At 40.2% G+C, this 15493-nt stretch overlaps 1 protein-coding gene across 14 annotated transcripts in view; it reads right to left on the bottom strand.

Annotated features, from left to right (window-relative positions):
* Nucleotides 1–15493, bottom strand: part of RAD51B (RAD51 paralog B) — a 498432-nt gene that overhangs the window by 268061 nt on the left and 214878 nt on the right. For all 14 annotated transcript variants that reach the window (XR_011324790.1, XR_011324792.1, XM_069784185.1 and 11 more), the window contains exon 8: nucleotides 3631–3727. Coding sequence is in view for 12 of the 14 variants with exons in the window: in XM_069784185.1 (XP_069640286.1) it covers nucleotides 3631–3727 (97 nt within the window). In the remaining 2 variants the exon portion in view is untranslated. The remainder of the gene's footprint in view (nucleotides 1–3630; nucleotides 3728–15493) is intronic.

Genomic DNA, 15493 nt, shown 5'->3' with positions numbered 1-15493 from the left:
AATTCTTCAGGCCACATTTTGAAGTTTAGTGATAGTCCCAGGCTCGTCTGACCATTTCTGCAATCTAAAGTAACCTTAAGGCTTCTCAAAGTTGTCTTTGACTGGAACAGCTAAACAAGGCTATTCCATAAAGCAAGGATGAAAGTGAAATAGCAGTATTCACAACATGTTCCAGTCTATTCCCTACAATGACAGGGGTTGCGAGAAGGCTACATAAGAATGGCATGGCTACAAATAAAAACCGAGTTTGCTTCCTAGGGAAGAAGTGACAGCCTTATGTGCCTGAGAATTTTAGAGCTGCAGAAAAACATTATTAGTCTTACTGAACTCCTTCAGACGATAATCTGGGAAGTATGTAAAGGCCAAACGAGTGCAAGAACTCAGCCCACAGGTACAGAAACTTTTTTATTCTATTTATCACTTTAATTTGTAGCAAACTAAGCATTTTGTTTTCTGTCTTGAAGCAGAAGCATGCACAGATCTGGGAATTTAGCTGAACATAACCATTTCCTACAAGAAGTACCTACAAGTACAGAGTTCAAGAGTTCTTACTTTGCTACGTAAGTGGTGGGATTTTACAGTCAGTGCTGCTTTTATAAAGCCTTTAAAGTTCTCATAAAAATCTAACATTTTTAGGGGACAAGTTTTCATGCACTGGATTACAATTTTACACAAGACAAGCTTTGAGCCTGAAACAGCTTGACAATGTCCTTTCAGCTTGTTCATCAGATTAACTTTGTCACACATCAGATGAACTGCTTCCTTGGTTTCTTGCCTAATCTAACACATAACCCAAGCAGTTCCCTTCTAAAGCACAATCATAAGTAAAAACAAAAGCCACTGTAACATTCTACTTTTTTCTAATAACACATTCAGTTTGAAATTTTCATTTCTTCCTCTATGGAAAGATTACTCTTTTAGCAAACCACTTACAGTGACGGGACTCTGATTTCAGATACGATTAAAGCAACATATTAGACATATACAAACCAAGGGGTCTGAGTTGCTTACAGGACTAATAATGTGTTATGGGTCCTTTCACATCTAGGTCACTGGTTCAAACTCAGCTTTAGCTGGTGATGAATGAAAAGGAAGAATGAGGTAAAAACCCAGTCATGAATCTGGCCTCCATTCCCGCCTCTGCAACATCGACTTTGTGCACTTGGGCTACTCACCTAACTACTCCTTCCTACAAATTCCACAGTTGTAAAATAGGAATAAATATTATTCATATCACACTAATCCTGGAAGACTAATTTATTAAGGATTCTTAAATGTCCAAGATTGTCAGAAGATTAAAGTATTGGTACTTTCACGCTGTTCAATAGCTAACATGAAATGGGGTGACTTACTCAGGACAGGTCAAAACCTCAATGTTAAAAAAGAAAAACACTGGCCACGCCTGTATCTTCCGATAGCAACATAAGAATGGAAATCAAATTCTGAATGGGCCTGAAATTCCACTTTTTCTCACAGGTAGACAGCACAGGTTAAAACTGAAGCAAACTGGAAATCCAGAAGCAGACATACTATGGATAAGACAAGAGACAACCACATAGTATGGAGATGCACTGTGCTCTCCCATTACACAACACAGCATGTAAATACCACATCTGCCAACATTAGGCGACAGAAGAGGGAAGGAAGGGAGAGAAGGAAGGTTTATCACCCCTGCATCCTTTGATAAAACTTGAAGTAATGAAGGTGCTTGCACTGCTGCTGTCTGTGCTGTTCTTGTTCTGAGGCTAAACAAAGGTTTCCATTTTCAACAAGTGTCATGCTGGCATATTTTGCCACTTCAGACCCCTAATTAAAAACAAGAAATAAGAGAAACAAAGGAAAACAACACACACACAGAGCACCAAGACATTTTAACTCATTCTTGGGTTAAAAGGTGAAAAATAATGGTGATAGAGAGTTTGGACACAACACGACAGCTTCATTAATAAGCTGTAACTGCTACAAAAATCATTATACCATCTCTTACATAGTCCTGATTTCAGAAGACTATTGAACTATGGCTCATAAACAGCCCTGAGAGTCTTTCATATTTCCAGGAAAATTTAGAAAGATTACAACTATTCCATGCTTTTTCCAAAGCCTCTTCAAATATTTTAACCATAAGAACAAAATAAGTTTTACTGAGAACATACTTTGTTATTACTTCCACTTCAGATTCAGCTATGCCTTTCTTTTCAGAGGAAGCTCATACAGAGCAATTCTAAAGGACAAAGAAAAGCACAAGTACTGCAATCAAGAGCATTTAATGAGACAACGTGCAACAACTTCATGCCAAGAAGGAAATCATAAAGATGAAAAATGATGCCGCCTTCTTCCAAATCTAGTTACCAAATTTCAACTCTAACAGAGGTAGGGAGTGATATTCAAGCAATGAACTTCAGAGATACTTTGGCAATGGATAGAGCCAACAAAAGCCACAAGCACAATTCCAAAATGATTTAATGGGTCATGCTTTGCCCAAGCTCCTATTGACAAAATTATGAAGTAAACACATCAATCACTGTTCAGGCATTACACTGAAGTTATTTGCTACTCTTTGACATTCTGTTTAATATTTCTTCAGCCTCTTCCTCTTGTCCATTGAAATGAGCTGCAGAAGTAACATCAGTTTTAACCACTGCTTCGCTGGTTTTGCCACCAAGCTGTTCTTGTGTTAAGTCAGACAAGCTTGAGAGGGCTGCTTGTCATCAACCAGAACAAAGATAAGCTGATCAGAACCACCAGAAAGTGCAACAAGGAGAGAAAGAGGGGTAATACCCATATCATACAAAGTGGGAAGTCTACATGTAATTATCATGCCTTTGCAGGGAAGATGAGCATTGCTTAACATCATACATTTAGGTCTATGCATGAACTGAACTCTGAATAGAAAACTTCTCTACATCTGTCCCTGACTCAGGGTACTCTATTCTTTGCAAGGGGGAAAAGCTGAGATTATTATATAACTTTGCAAACCTTGATTCAGAACTATCTTTTTTTTCTTAGCACAGTAAGTCCTCGCTATTACCCCAAAAATGTGTGCTTGTCTCTAATTCTGTGCAGAAAAAAGAAACATGAAGATGTAAAGTAGTATACTGCATCACACAAAACCTCATATTACATTCACACAATATTGAAAGCTGCAGTTTGAGGCACTGTACTTGGAAACCAGACAAGCATAATGCAAGGGACAGGACAGAGTATTTGCTCTCCTTCATTTTCCACAGCTGCTTCTCTTTGGAATTACTGATAACCATTAGATAAGATCAAACGTGTAGCCTAGCCTGTGTATTAACTCTAGCAGCAGCTTCAGAAGACTGAGAAAATAATGCTCTAAATGCATGTGAATGGAAGTACAATGCTGAGGAACATGTCATAGAACTGAACATGGCTTCGAAATTCATTCGCAGCCATCAGAACATGTCAGATCCTTTTAGCTAATACATTTACTTTCTTTTTTTATACACGGATTTTCAAAGAAACCGAAAAATAATTTTGGCCCCTGACTGTTTTATGTTAGGCTTGATAACCCGACTCTCAAAGACCCCAGTATATCAAGAGAAGACTGCAAATTACAATGTGGATTTGTGTCAGTGTAGAGTTTCAGTTCTGATAGAAGGGATCTCTTACCTTCAGACAGGGACAAATCATCAGCTGGAGACACCAGGTCTGCCTGGATCGCGGGGCCATTGCTCAACGATGTGGTAATCTGATTCGTCAAGATAACCTGCAAACAGACAGGGAGAGGGGGAAGGGAAATGAATTTTTATAGCTACTGGAAGGAAGAGAGCAGACCAGGCAAGGACTGGAATCCTCCAGGCACAGCGTCCAGGCAACCCTCTACTCTGACCTTCAGCAGATTCAACACTCAGAAAATTTTGAACTACCTGCAGAAACCGAAAGAGATAATCACAAGAAGTGCAGGAAAAACGATATTGTTAAAAAGACAAAATACTAAACAACAGTATGTTGATACATACAGCCACCTAAAACGAAACTACTCTTCTGAAGAGCTTCATTCTTCAATGAATAATTTGATGCTCCCTAGAAAAAGCATCTTTTTCTTCATAGGCAAATAGGAAATCTGTTTTCCTAGTAATTTCCACACAATTTACACACCTTCTTCCTTTGGCTGAAACACAGTGCCATGGAGAAAGGTGCCCACCAATCTGAAGCACAAGAGTACTACATTTTACAGGGCTATGTCTACACAAGAGGATTTTTCAGTGTCTTTCAGGCTCACAAGATTCTGATAAACAACAGACTGTAGTACCCACACAGTGCTCTCCTCTGACAGCATGAGCAATGGTCTTGCTTGCAAGCGATGAACAGTTTCTTGCACCTTGGAAATGTACTGTTTTCTAATAACAGAAAGCATTAAGGCAAACACTGCCAACACCATAGTAAGAAAAGCATAGGTTTAAACACAGTTATCTCCTAATGCTTTGGATCTTTAAGCAGTTGCAGTTTCCGCAACTACAATTGGTCTCTATGACGCAGACTGACAAAAACTTCAGAAATTACTTTTTTTTTTAAAAGAACCAAAATGATCCTTCTACTTGCACTGAGAACAGAGTCCACTCCAAACAAACTCTCTTTGAAATTAATGGCCTGTCTTCAGCTGTATTTGACACAGGAGGAAGGAAGAAAGGAATGCTACACAGTAGTCTGTGGATGCGGTTTCATGATGCTACTGGAATAAATTAATAGCTTGCCATTGCTAAAAGGAAGAGGAATTTCTCTGCTCCTCCCTCCCTCTGATCATGGCTTCCTCCTGCTTTCTAACACTTTTCAGTAGTATGATGTGACACTCCATTTTCTATTTCAAGATCCCACATAAGCTGTATCAGATCACAGAGTCGTAATTGCAGTGGTGGTGCTGCAGGGCATCGCGTCTTCTTCAGGCAGCATGACATGAGCTACCAACAATGTGATGGAGTCCAAGAACTTCACCAAGACCACAGCTCTTCCTCCTGCTCACATCAGCCCACCCATCTCTGTGATTGTAAACAGGCACGGTGGTGCCTGAGAGCTTTACAGACTGTATCAACAGGAGTAAATTGAGAAGGTTGTGAGTCAAATCTTCATCTACTCAACAGGAGTTCAAGACCCTCAGAGCCCCATAGTGATGTCCCTAATGCTCTTCTGCTACTGACTACAAGCTCTGGACAAACTTCAGCTGCCTACCACCACCCTGCCCAGCTTAACCATCAGCTGCACCTTTTGGGACTAGGCATTTATGACCACAGCAGTAAACACAGACATGGTAGTTAACAGCCTTGTTTGGTCTTACACCTAGGCTAAGGTTCTTAAGGTACAACTTGCAATACTGCCAACAGCAAATATACAAGAAATGCATCACCCCCCTCTGCTGTTTCCCCCAGAGCTGCTGCATGCACCTATAAGTGCCCAAAAGCAGACAGGAATGGGCCTGGCACACACAACCCCTTGCAGCCACTGCTGGCTGTCTTGTTCATCAGATTACAAGGTAAGATTCAATTTAATAACGAAGAAGAAAAAAGTCACCGTTTCCCTTCTTCTCACCAGGGTACTTATCTTCCATTTTAGTGAGTGAGTTCATCTTTGTGATAGGATGAAACCAAAACTGGTTCAAAGCAAATGAAAGGAGTGGGCAGCCAAGAGTCAGGAGGGATAAGGAACAGGATGCAAGACCTTTCCTTCTTAATACTGTTTTCACTTTGTTTTCACTGTGCCACAAAACCCACAGCCTCACTTGTCCATTGAGGCTCTTCTGGCAATCAGGCATAAGATACACCAACAATATGGCACAACACTGAAGCTTTTCCTCAATCCAGTACTAGAAAATGTGCTGAAACAGAACACACTAACAAACTTACAAACCCACATGTACTGGTGGGGTACGAAGTTTTCATTGGCACACTTTTGCAATGATCACATTATTCAGAAGCGTCGAATGCTCTGTAAGCAATGCCGTTGTCCCAGACCTGTGCCAAGATAATCTTTGTACTGTGCCATCACGTGTTTTATTATTCATACACCACATTTTAAAGAAAAGCTACCGTGTTTAAGGATCTTTTTTAATGAAAAAAAGACCTAAGCACACCATATTCCATACTGTTCTCCTTCAAAGGAAACTAACTTTAAAGGCTTCAAAAATCAAAAAAATGAACAACAAGAATAATGCAACTGCATTTTTTTAATCTTTCAGCTTTTTTGGCCTCCTCTTTAACTAGGAACTCCACAGCACTGTTTGCTATAGGACTGTAAATCTTCTTCACCCTTTATGTTTAACTCAAGCTACGTCTCTGTACTTAGATTCCAACTTCTGATGTGCCCTTCAATAACTATTCAATACTAACAATATCCTAGACACACTGTTACACTGTTTAAAAAGTCAGTTTAAAAACGCAGAGTCCTACCCAAACAAATGTTCCTCTCTGGCTTGCTCTGAGGATGGGAATTAAGTGTATTCTTAGTTCCATGACTTCACTGATAGTTAAACATTTGCTTAAATACACGTTTAAATACTATCTTGAGTAAGCACACTTCCTCTGAGACGAAGCCATGTGCATGTACAGAATGCTTATTTTGGAATTAACTGAAAATTATTCTTCATTTCTGCAAGCCTGCAGAGCCAACACAGATTTGTTTCTCCCATAAGTACAAGCCAAGAGGCTGTTAGCTAAGCACTAAATTTGACATCAAATTCCCTGTCACACTTCTGCAGCTTCACTTACTGCAAAATTCTTCCATTGGGTATACGTACTTCTATTATCAAACAACCAATATTCATCTTTGTGCACCTACCACAATACAGTTTGAACCTCACTCTGCAGGTGTGCAGGGTGCTCCAGACTCTCACTGGCTCAAACAAGCAACAGGTTGCTAACAAAGGAAAAAAGCTGGCCCTTACTTAGCTCCAGTTCCGAAGAAAAAAGTTAAGGCACTCAGATTTAGAGAACTCATCTGAATACACACATCTATCTTCAAAACTCCAATCACATGCCCTTACTGGAAAGTGCTAAGACTTCTTTTACTTCTTCTAGATAAAACTTTGGTCACAAATACTTCAGCAGTGAATAGTGCCATTCAAACAAGACCCTATGTTTTCAGCAGTCCCCGATCCTACAGACATTCAACTTGAAGCCCTGAATGTTGATACCACTTGATTCCAGTGTCACATCTAAAGAATATATTAATTTCTCCCTAAGGTCTCCTTCACCAACCTGAAAGACATGCTTGCACTCCATTCTGCTACCATTTGAAATGGTTTAATATATTCAGAGGGTTACAAATAGGTGTCTGAGGAAACAGTTAAGCCTGAATGTGATTTGGAGAGAATATACAGGTAGACAAAGGAGGTGTGGAGTGCAACAGCTGTGTTACTTTCTGATGAGTAACCACATTTGTGCATGGACAGAATCAGCTGAGTCTCACACATTGATTCATATGTGCATGCACAGAAAATAACGCTAGTTCTGATCTTAATGATTCCATATGTTACAAACCACCAACATTATGAAGAAGAAGGTTAGAGTACCTCCTTTTGGTCTGCTAGGCGCCACACTTGAAAGAAACCACCTCTCACTGCTAAACAGCACCTGGAAACAGGCTGGGGTCACAAGTCCAAGCAGACTTACTAGAAAGAGTGCCTTGCACTGAATTAGCAATAACACTTCCTCAACTTTTCATTGGAGATTTGCCATTAAAGTACAGATTAGATTTACCCTGTTTAGTACAGGAGACCTGCCAAGTCCTCAGTCTAAGTAGGTAAGGAAAAATGCCTCTGTTGTGGTTCCTTTTGTCAGATACTGGACATCATTACCAGCCAAGCATAGCTTCCACTTAAGAGTTTCAATGCCAATCATGAGTTCACTAATAATCTCCTAGCAGAACACTCAACAGTGAGAATGTTGCTACATGATATTTTAATGTTATCATATTAAAATACATAGTATTTTAAAACACATCATATTTTATAAAATACCCAGTATTTTAAGAGGAGGTCCTATTTCCACCATCAACTAATGGAACAAAATATTTTTGTTACCAGAGGTATTTTCATTACCACTAAGGCACTGAGAGTCACAAAAAACATTACGCATCTCCACACACAACTGTGTCCTGACATGCACGATAGGTAAGAAGGTTGTGTTATTGCTTTCTGTTTCTATCTTGTGATGACTGAAGAGTGTAGTGCTTCTTCGGCCAGTGACTATGCATGAATGGAAAACACCCTCCACTGCTAAGAGGAAAAAAAAGATGAAAAGGTCAGCTAGACAGCTCAGCAACGCTGGTAACTTGCCCCACGCAATCTCCTATGGAGTTCAGTGGACCATTGCCTTTAACCTTTAAGCCTATTCACCTGCAACTGGTTAAGCTAGCTATTTAACAAGTGAAAATTGACAGTCCTCAGCCTTCCAATTCCAACAGAATTACAAACAGTGTAGCAATTCACTCAGACTCAAATTTCAAAATCATTTCTGGGAAAAAGTCTACTACTTAAAATACTACACAATTGACTGACCACACAATTTCCCAATCTTAGGAAGATTTTTACTTCACCATAGCCACCTTAGATTGTAAAATAACCCCTCCTAACCATGAGAAGTGTTATATCCAGCAAGAAGAATCCTTTTCCTTACAGTTAGAAAACCTGGAGATAAACACAAGGAGACAGTGGGAACACATTTTGAAGCTCCTAATTTTAGACACCTTGAAAAAAATGCCTACTCTTCTGATCCCTTCCCCATTTTTTGTATGTGCTGATACCTGGAAAACAATGGAAACAAGAAGTATTTGAGGAAAATAGTTTTCATGTTCTAGACATGTTCTAGGTCATTGCTAAATCTAATCTTAATCCAGAAGTCAACACCGCTGTTTTATATTCTCTGGAAATCTTTACATGTTGTTGTGAAAATAGAATCTCCTTCCACTGATGTGACTTCAGCAGATGCCAGTTTTCTGGAAGCACATTAGAAAAGTAAAAATACTTATTTAAGGTGCCTAAACTCCCGAGACCCCCATTTGTTGGGAATAGCACAGTTCCTGCATATGCGGAAAGCCCCTGCAGGTCCTGGAAGAGAATTGTCCTAAGAACTGTAATATGACTGCTTTACACAGAAGAATAAGCAAACTATTTTTTGTTTGGTTATTTATGCAGTACAATTTTTCAAGTACTCCTACCCTTCCTAGGACCACACTGAAACTACTAAATCTAACTTTGTCATCCTTGTAAATCTAGTTGAGTAAATAAGTCATTTTCTGTAAACTTGTGGTCTCAGCCTCCTTGTTAGTTTATTGCAAAATTAAAGGGACCTCAGCACACAACTATCAATCAGTAACCAGCAAAGGTATAAAGTCTTCTGGAATGTACCAAGAGGTGAAAAAACCCCACTCTCATGAAACAGCTGTTTGTTAAAAGAACGGAGCAGAATCCCCCATTTTGCATGGAATGCTATTTAGGAAAACTCTTATTAAAGGCTTCCTATAGAGCTGGGAGAGCAAGCACAAGGACACTTGCAATAATCCCAAATTACTCCACCCTTATTAGTCCATGTATTTTGTGGTTTTCACTGTACTCAAGCAGTGTCACTAGAGAACACTAAGTACAAGTGACAGTCAGCAGGGCTGGGATGCTGACTCAGCATGCCAGAGGAGAAGGAAAAGAAGTTCTACTGATCCCCAGCCATTCTTCATACCGGTCCCTGAGAAGGCACCTCACCGTTTCCCAGAAGCACAGAGCTTTTAATGAGGCATTCAAGCGGTCAGAGATGGGTCGAAACAATGGTGACTATTGTCAAGGCACTAGCAAAAGGAAAGGGCACCAAGCGATACCACAAAGCCAGATGGGGCAGGGAGCAGTCCTGGAAACAGAAAAAGGGAACAGTGAGAAAACTGGGGTGAAACAGCATGCTTCAAACAGCTGTGAAAACCGCAGCCTTCTCCTTGGGAACCTGTTACAGCTCTTCGAGACTGGCATCGGTCTGCTCAAGGAAGAACCCTGAACTACCACCATCTGTCATAGTAATAGGGTATATACAGTCTTCATCTAAACTACACACTGAATTAGCTTTCTCTTCAACTCCTGTTTCTTCAGGGAGATTTTCTTCAGCATCAGTAGCCATTTGCCACAAAAGCTGTCAAAAGTTGTCAAAAACCTCAGCAGAACTTGTACCTAATATTCACATGAAAGACAACTTCTTTAAAACTGAGCGTTTTCAGTGAAATCAGGGAGTTACAGACAGAAAAAGGGAAAGTCTGAACTGCAATACTGAGAGCTCCTAAATAAAATAAGAGTTTTGAAGAGAGAATTTTAAGACCCCACAGCTACTGGGCACCCAAAGCTGGCCACTGCAGCGATGCTCCGCAGAGGCTCACCTCGCAGGAGAGCAGGCTTCTCCAGTGAAAAGCCTCTGCACAATTGAGACAGTTCTGGGCTCCAGGGCCAAACAAAACATATTTATATCACAACTATTACTATGATAGGAGATTAAATATATACACATATCTTCATTCTTAGAAAATGTAAACTATTTTGGCTTATACAAACCAAATACAGAAGAGAAAACCCAACAGTTTATCATCTCGAATCCAGGCAAATCACCACACCCACCCAGTACTCATCCCAGAGGTGTCACATACTCCCAAGCTGAGTGGCCACCGGCCCCAGCAGCTTGGGTTTCTGTGGGGAAGAATGAAAATAATGTCAAGTACTCTACAGAGCCCAGCCATCACAAGAAAAATAATATATAATATAATAAATGAAATTCCCATGTTCAAAGTCAAACACCACTTCTGGTGTTTAATCAAGGCCTAACCAACAAAGATACTTAAAAGTAATTATACATGTTGTACTAAAATGGTTGTATCTAACCAAGACAGCACGAAGCTCCTTCACTGGAGGCATAAGCAATAGACAAGTGCCCACATTTAACAACTGCTGCTAATCCAGATCAGTTGGAAGAAGAAGTACCCATTACAGCCATCTCGTTTATACATGACAGAGGCATAGGCTGTAATGGTGATGCTCATGTTAGAGGGAAGCAGATGGATATTTTCAGACACAAAGGCACAGCAGCAACCCTGACTGAAGGCAAAGAAGAGGCCTCTGTGTCAAGAGCTGTTAGAATTCACATTTCAAACAACGTCACCAGAATTTGGCATAATTCCCTGAATAACAGATATATACACACAAACCACTGGAAATCTATTGAGAAACACTTCCTAATCTTAAAAGCAATCTAGCAACAACTGTTGGCCTTGCCTCAGAGGAATTTCATCTGTACCTATTTTCATCACATCCGGGGAAAAAAAAAAAAGGGCAATTAAACAGCCTAACAGCACAGAAACAAGAAAGTAACGATTCTCTGGAAGGCTCACAAGCACCTTTTAAAAGATTAGAGACCTGTTGCTCAGGACACATTGCTGCTAGCTGCAACCTTACTAGAGCTCCTAGAACAGGACTTCGAGCTCCCGCTTTCCTACGGTATCTCTACCCAAGCTTCTCCTCTTTCCTCCCTCAGCAAGGCAATTCATAGCAGCAGAGGTCATTTTGTAGTCACTGGATTTCACTGGGTATAAATAGGAGTCGGAAGAGACCAAGGAATCTTTCAGAGACTAGCCACTGTATTTACATCCAATTTATTCTGCTTTGCGTAGGAAAAGTACAAAGTTATGCAATTCTATGCCATAAGCCTTCTGGAGAAGCAAAGCGTCTATTCACATCTCTGCCAACTGCTTAAAAATAATCACAATGAATTAATAAAACTTCCACCAGAAGAAAAAAAGAAACAAAACAAAACAAAAGCATGCTGTTCTCAGGCAGCTACATGTCTTCAAGTTGAAATGGCTACCACCCAGCAATAGCCTGAGGTCTTTAGCCTCTCATCCTCTGTGAGCAAGGAACGCAGCCAACGCAAATGTAACCTTCAAAATCCACGCCGCAACACCCTCGTGCTGTGCTGCCCGGTGCGAATGGTTTGTGTGCCTGGAAGGCCTTCACATCCAGCAGCCTGCACAGACCTGTTTGCAGAGATGTGCGTAAGACACCCCCCCAGAGGGATTGCCACCCGCCTTCATACCCTCCCAGTCGCCCAGGGCTCCGGGTTAGCTTCCAGCAGACCTTCCCTCTCCTCCACCCTGCCCTCCAGCCTCTGCATAACTATGGCTTTCTGAATTGAGCTTACTCCTGTGCGTATCTAGTGATGTACCACAGTAAGAGACTGGTCTGATACTGGCTGAGCCAATGCGGAGTAGCTTGCAGGAAATCACTGTAATGCACAGGTAACTTTTACAGCCAAACCTGCTGCACTCTCAAAGCGGCAAACACCACCGCCTAAAAGGGAGTTTTCCAATGAATGCCAAATAGTCTTGTAAAAGAATAAATAAAGTAAAATCATGAACTCACAGTTCGCTCTTAGCTTGCGTGTTGTTCTCAGCAACAGGGCTTTTAGTTGGTTTAATCTGTTTGTTTTTGAAGGACGGGGAAGAAACTGGGTTGTCTGGAACATCAGCAAAGTAGTACAGAACTTCAGTTCTGCTCCAGCATGCTCCAGGCTGGAAGGAGAGCTGAGTATGTCTCCTACTCTTTAATAGGACTGCAAGGAAGTCATAATTTATGCTTACTTTTTTCTCAATGAAAAACCTAGTTTAGTTTGTTGGCACTTCTTAGCTTTCATTAGCAGATCAGAAAGCAGACTGAAGGCTCCTTCCTTTCGTTCGCCAAGTTCAGACCTTCTGCCATGCACCCACCGTGCTCCATCCAGCACTTCAAATTTACCCAGACCTACACAAACTCTGTGACATTAAATCTCACTACCTTCTGATGGAATAAATGTATTGTTACCCCGATGGTAGAGACAGATGCTCAGACACTAAGCAAACTGACTAAAGCTACCACAAATCTTCACTACCCTGATTTCAAGAACAGAGTTAGAAGGGCTCATACTCACCTGAGCACTCTAAGACACCTCAGGACAATATAATATCTATCCAGCAAATTATATATTAATAATTCTTTCTATATTTGGGGTTTATTTTATTTAGTTTTTCTACACCTGTCCATATTTAGTTTTTTCCTAACAACTAAATAGGAACATGAACTAAACTAATGAAATACTCCTAACAAAGGCCTATTTAGGGCTCATGGCCTATTTCAAGCTGATAATTAGTGTACCAGCATTTTTATTTGATTTTGATGTTTTGACAAGCCCGTCAGAAAGACTGTTTGTAGTAATATACACACACAGGTCTGGAGAAGTATAGCATATAAGGCACAGCTCAATCTCAATGTCATTAATTCCATTAATTCCTCAGATTCCTTCCAATTAATTCCTTCAGGCCTTCAAGGCAGTGGGTCACAGGAGACTCGCTGGGTCTTGGATGCAAACTGGAACAGCTCAATGGGCTACTGTAATTTAAAACTTTGTTGAATGGTTTTTAAAACACTCTCCCTAGCTCCACCTTATCCCACATCATGACCCTATGCCAACATTTTTAGAGGGAGGACAGTGTTAGTTCAGACTACTCCTCGGTGCCTCGTGGAAGCAGCAGAAAGCAGTTTTAGGATGTGCTAGAAATCCCATCAACACTTCGCTGTTCAGTTCCCCTGCAAACCATACTTCCTTGCCTGACCCGCAGCACTGGAGCCTTTCTGTTTACTTTTTAGGCAGGCAAGAGAGGACTGCAGGAATATTTGCTCCCCCTTGTCTATTCATTTAACCTTTATAGGCGGGTAACTACTAACGCCACCGCCAGACGGCATTGCATGGCTTACATTGTTTTATACTCAGCATACTCTATCATCCTCTATCTCTTCTAGCCTACAGTGATGTTAGAGATCACGGCATGCTTTACACAATGCTTGTTAGAGAAGTTTTCTTGCTGTGTTACGGTAGCTGCTGCCTCTCACTGAACACATTTCAGACGCAGATGAGGTTTTTATATTTATCTGTAATGGCTATGCTTAGATAATCATGTAGCTTTATTTCAGTGTATGTAACAGTCATAGATTTTGAGTACAAGGTAACAGGCAATTTGGATATATAGCCCCATCCCCCCAATTTGCCCAAGGCAATTTAACAGGTCTGTAGAGTATTAGGATAGTAGCTGATATTGCACAGAAGCCTGACAATCAAACCAATATACCAATAATTTTTACAAAATGAGAAGGCTATTAAGAAAGCAGGAACAAACTAGGCACTGACAGCATTATTTAGTGCAGCTAAGGCCCATTTACTGAACACCGTGCCCCTGGTGATTTCAAAGTATTCTCATGAACAAAATTCAGTTATCATCATCTATAGCTGCAATGGCTGTAAAAAAAGAGTAGAAATCATCCAGAAAACAAAACACCCAGCTGCTGAAACAAACAGCCTCTGAAGTCACCATCAGTTTCACTTCCCTGTGACCCAGGGCTCAAAAATGTATGAAAGAACAAGTGAAAATGAACAGCTGCAAATTATATGTACTACAAGCTGTAGGTATATATTAACATTACATTTTAGACATTTTCATATACTGAATTGCATGTGCACGCTTTTCAGCCTAACCTGCAATTTAGCCAGTAACCTATTTCTACCAGAAATATTTATAATATTTCAAAACCATCAGTAGCTTCAGCCTTCCTTAAAATGCAACAAACATACAAAATAAACCAGGTAGAGCTAAGCACACCAGTCTGAATGCTGGGTAGTATTTTTCTGCTGTACCAGTGACTGTTTTAATAGTCAACATCTTTTAGTCTGATCAGACTGGAAGTGGAAGTTAGCTTTTGAGATTTGTAATATATCAACATACCTCTAATACAGTGCAATAATTTTATGCAAAGGAAAATTGCTTGGGTATATTTTGTCTGTCTCCTATACCTGCAAAGTTGGACAGTAAGAGCTTTAAACTTTAACATCCTTCCACTTATGTGTTCAATACATTTTTATAAACTAAGATATTCTGAAGCAAATTTTCCTAACACACACACACACAAAAAAGCAACCTTTACAAAATGCACAATGGTGCACTGTGTTATGAAGTTTTATTAGCACTTTTTGAAAACTGCGATAGCATTTTAGGAAGGCTTCTTACTCAGTAGTTAGATTCTCCTAAGTGCTTCTTCCACAAAAGCACATTAAAAAAATTGTCTACAAGTTACAGATAAATAGTCCATAATAAAACAGGAAAAAAAATATACATGTGTGCATGATTGTTTTCCAAACACGTCTGATCTGATATTACCCAGAGGGAAGAAGAGAGGAGGGGACATAGCCAAGTTTCTTCTCTTCAGTATTTGGGGGAAAAAAATAAATAATTTTGTGGCTCAAGATATCCTGGAATTTCAGTGGCATTGTCTCTGCCTCTGTATCCTACTTCTAAATCCTTTCACTAGGAAATATAGTTAGTCAGTATTTCCCCAATAAAATTGGCATTTGTCACATTTTAAAATGACAGATTTCTATTTACCTACCTAACTCACTTCAATTGGAGTGCGCTTCCCTTGGAAATATGAATCATTAGA

This window comes from Haliaeetus albicilla, chromosome 5, assembly GCF_947461875.1.
Source record: "Haliaeetus albicilla chromosome 5, bHalAlb1.1, whole genome shotgun sequence".
Taxonomy (NCBI): domain Eukaryota; kingdom Metazoa; phylum Chordata; class Aves; order Accipitriformes; family Accipitridae; genus Haliaeetus; species Haliaeetus albicilla.
The sequence above is the reverse complement of the archived record's forward strand: the minus strand, read 5'-3'. Positions and strand labels throughout refer to the sequence as shown.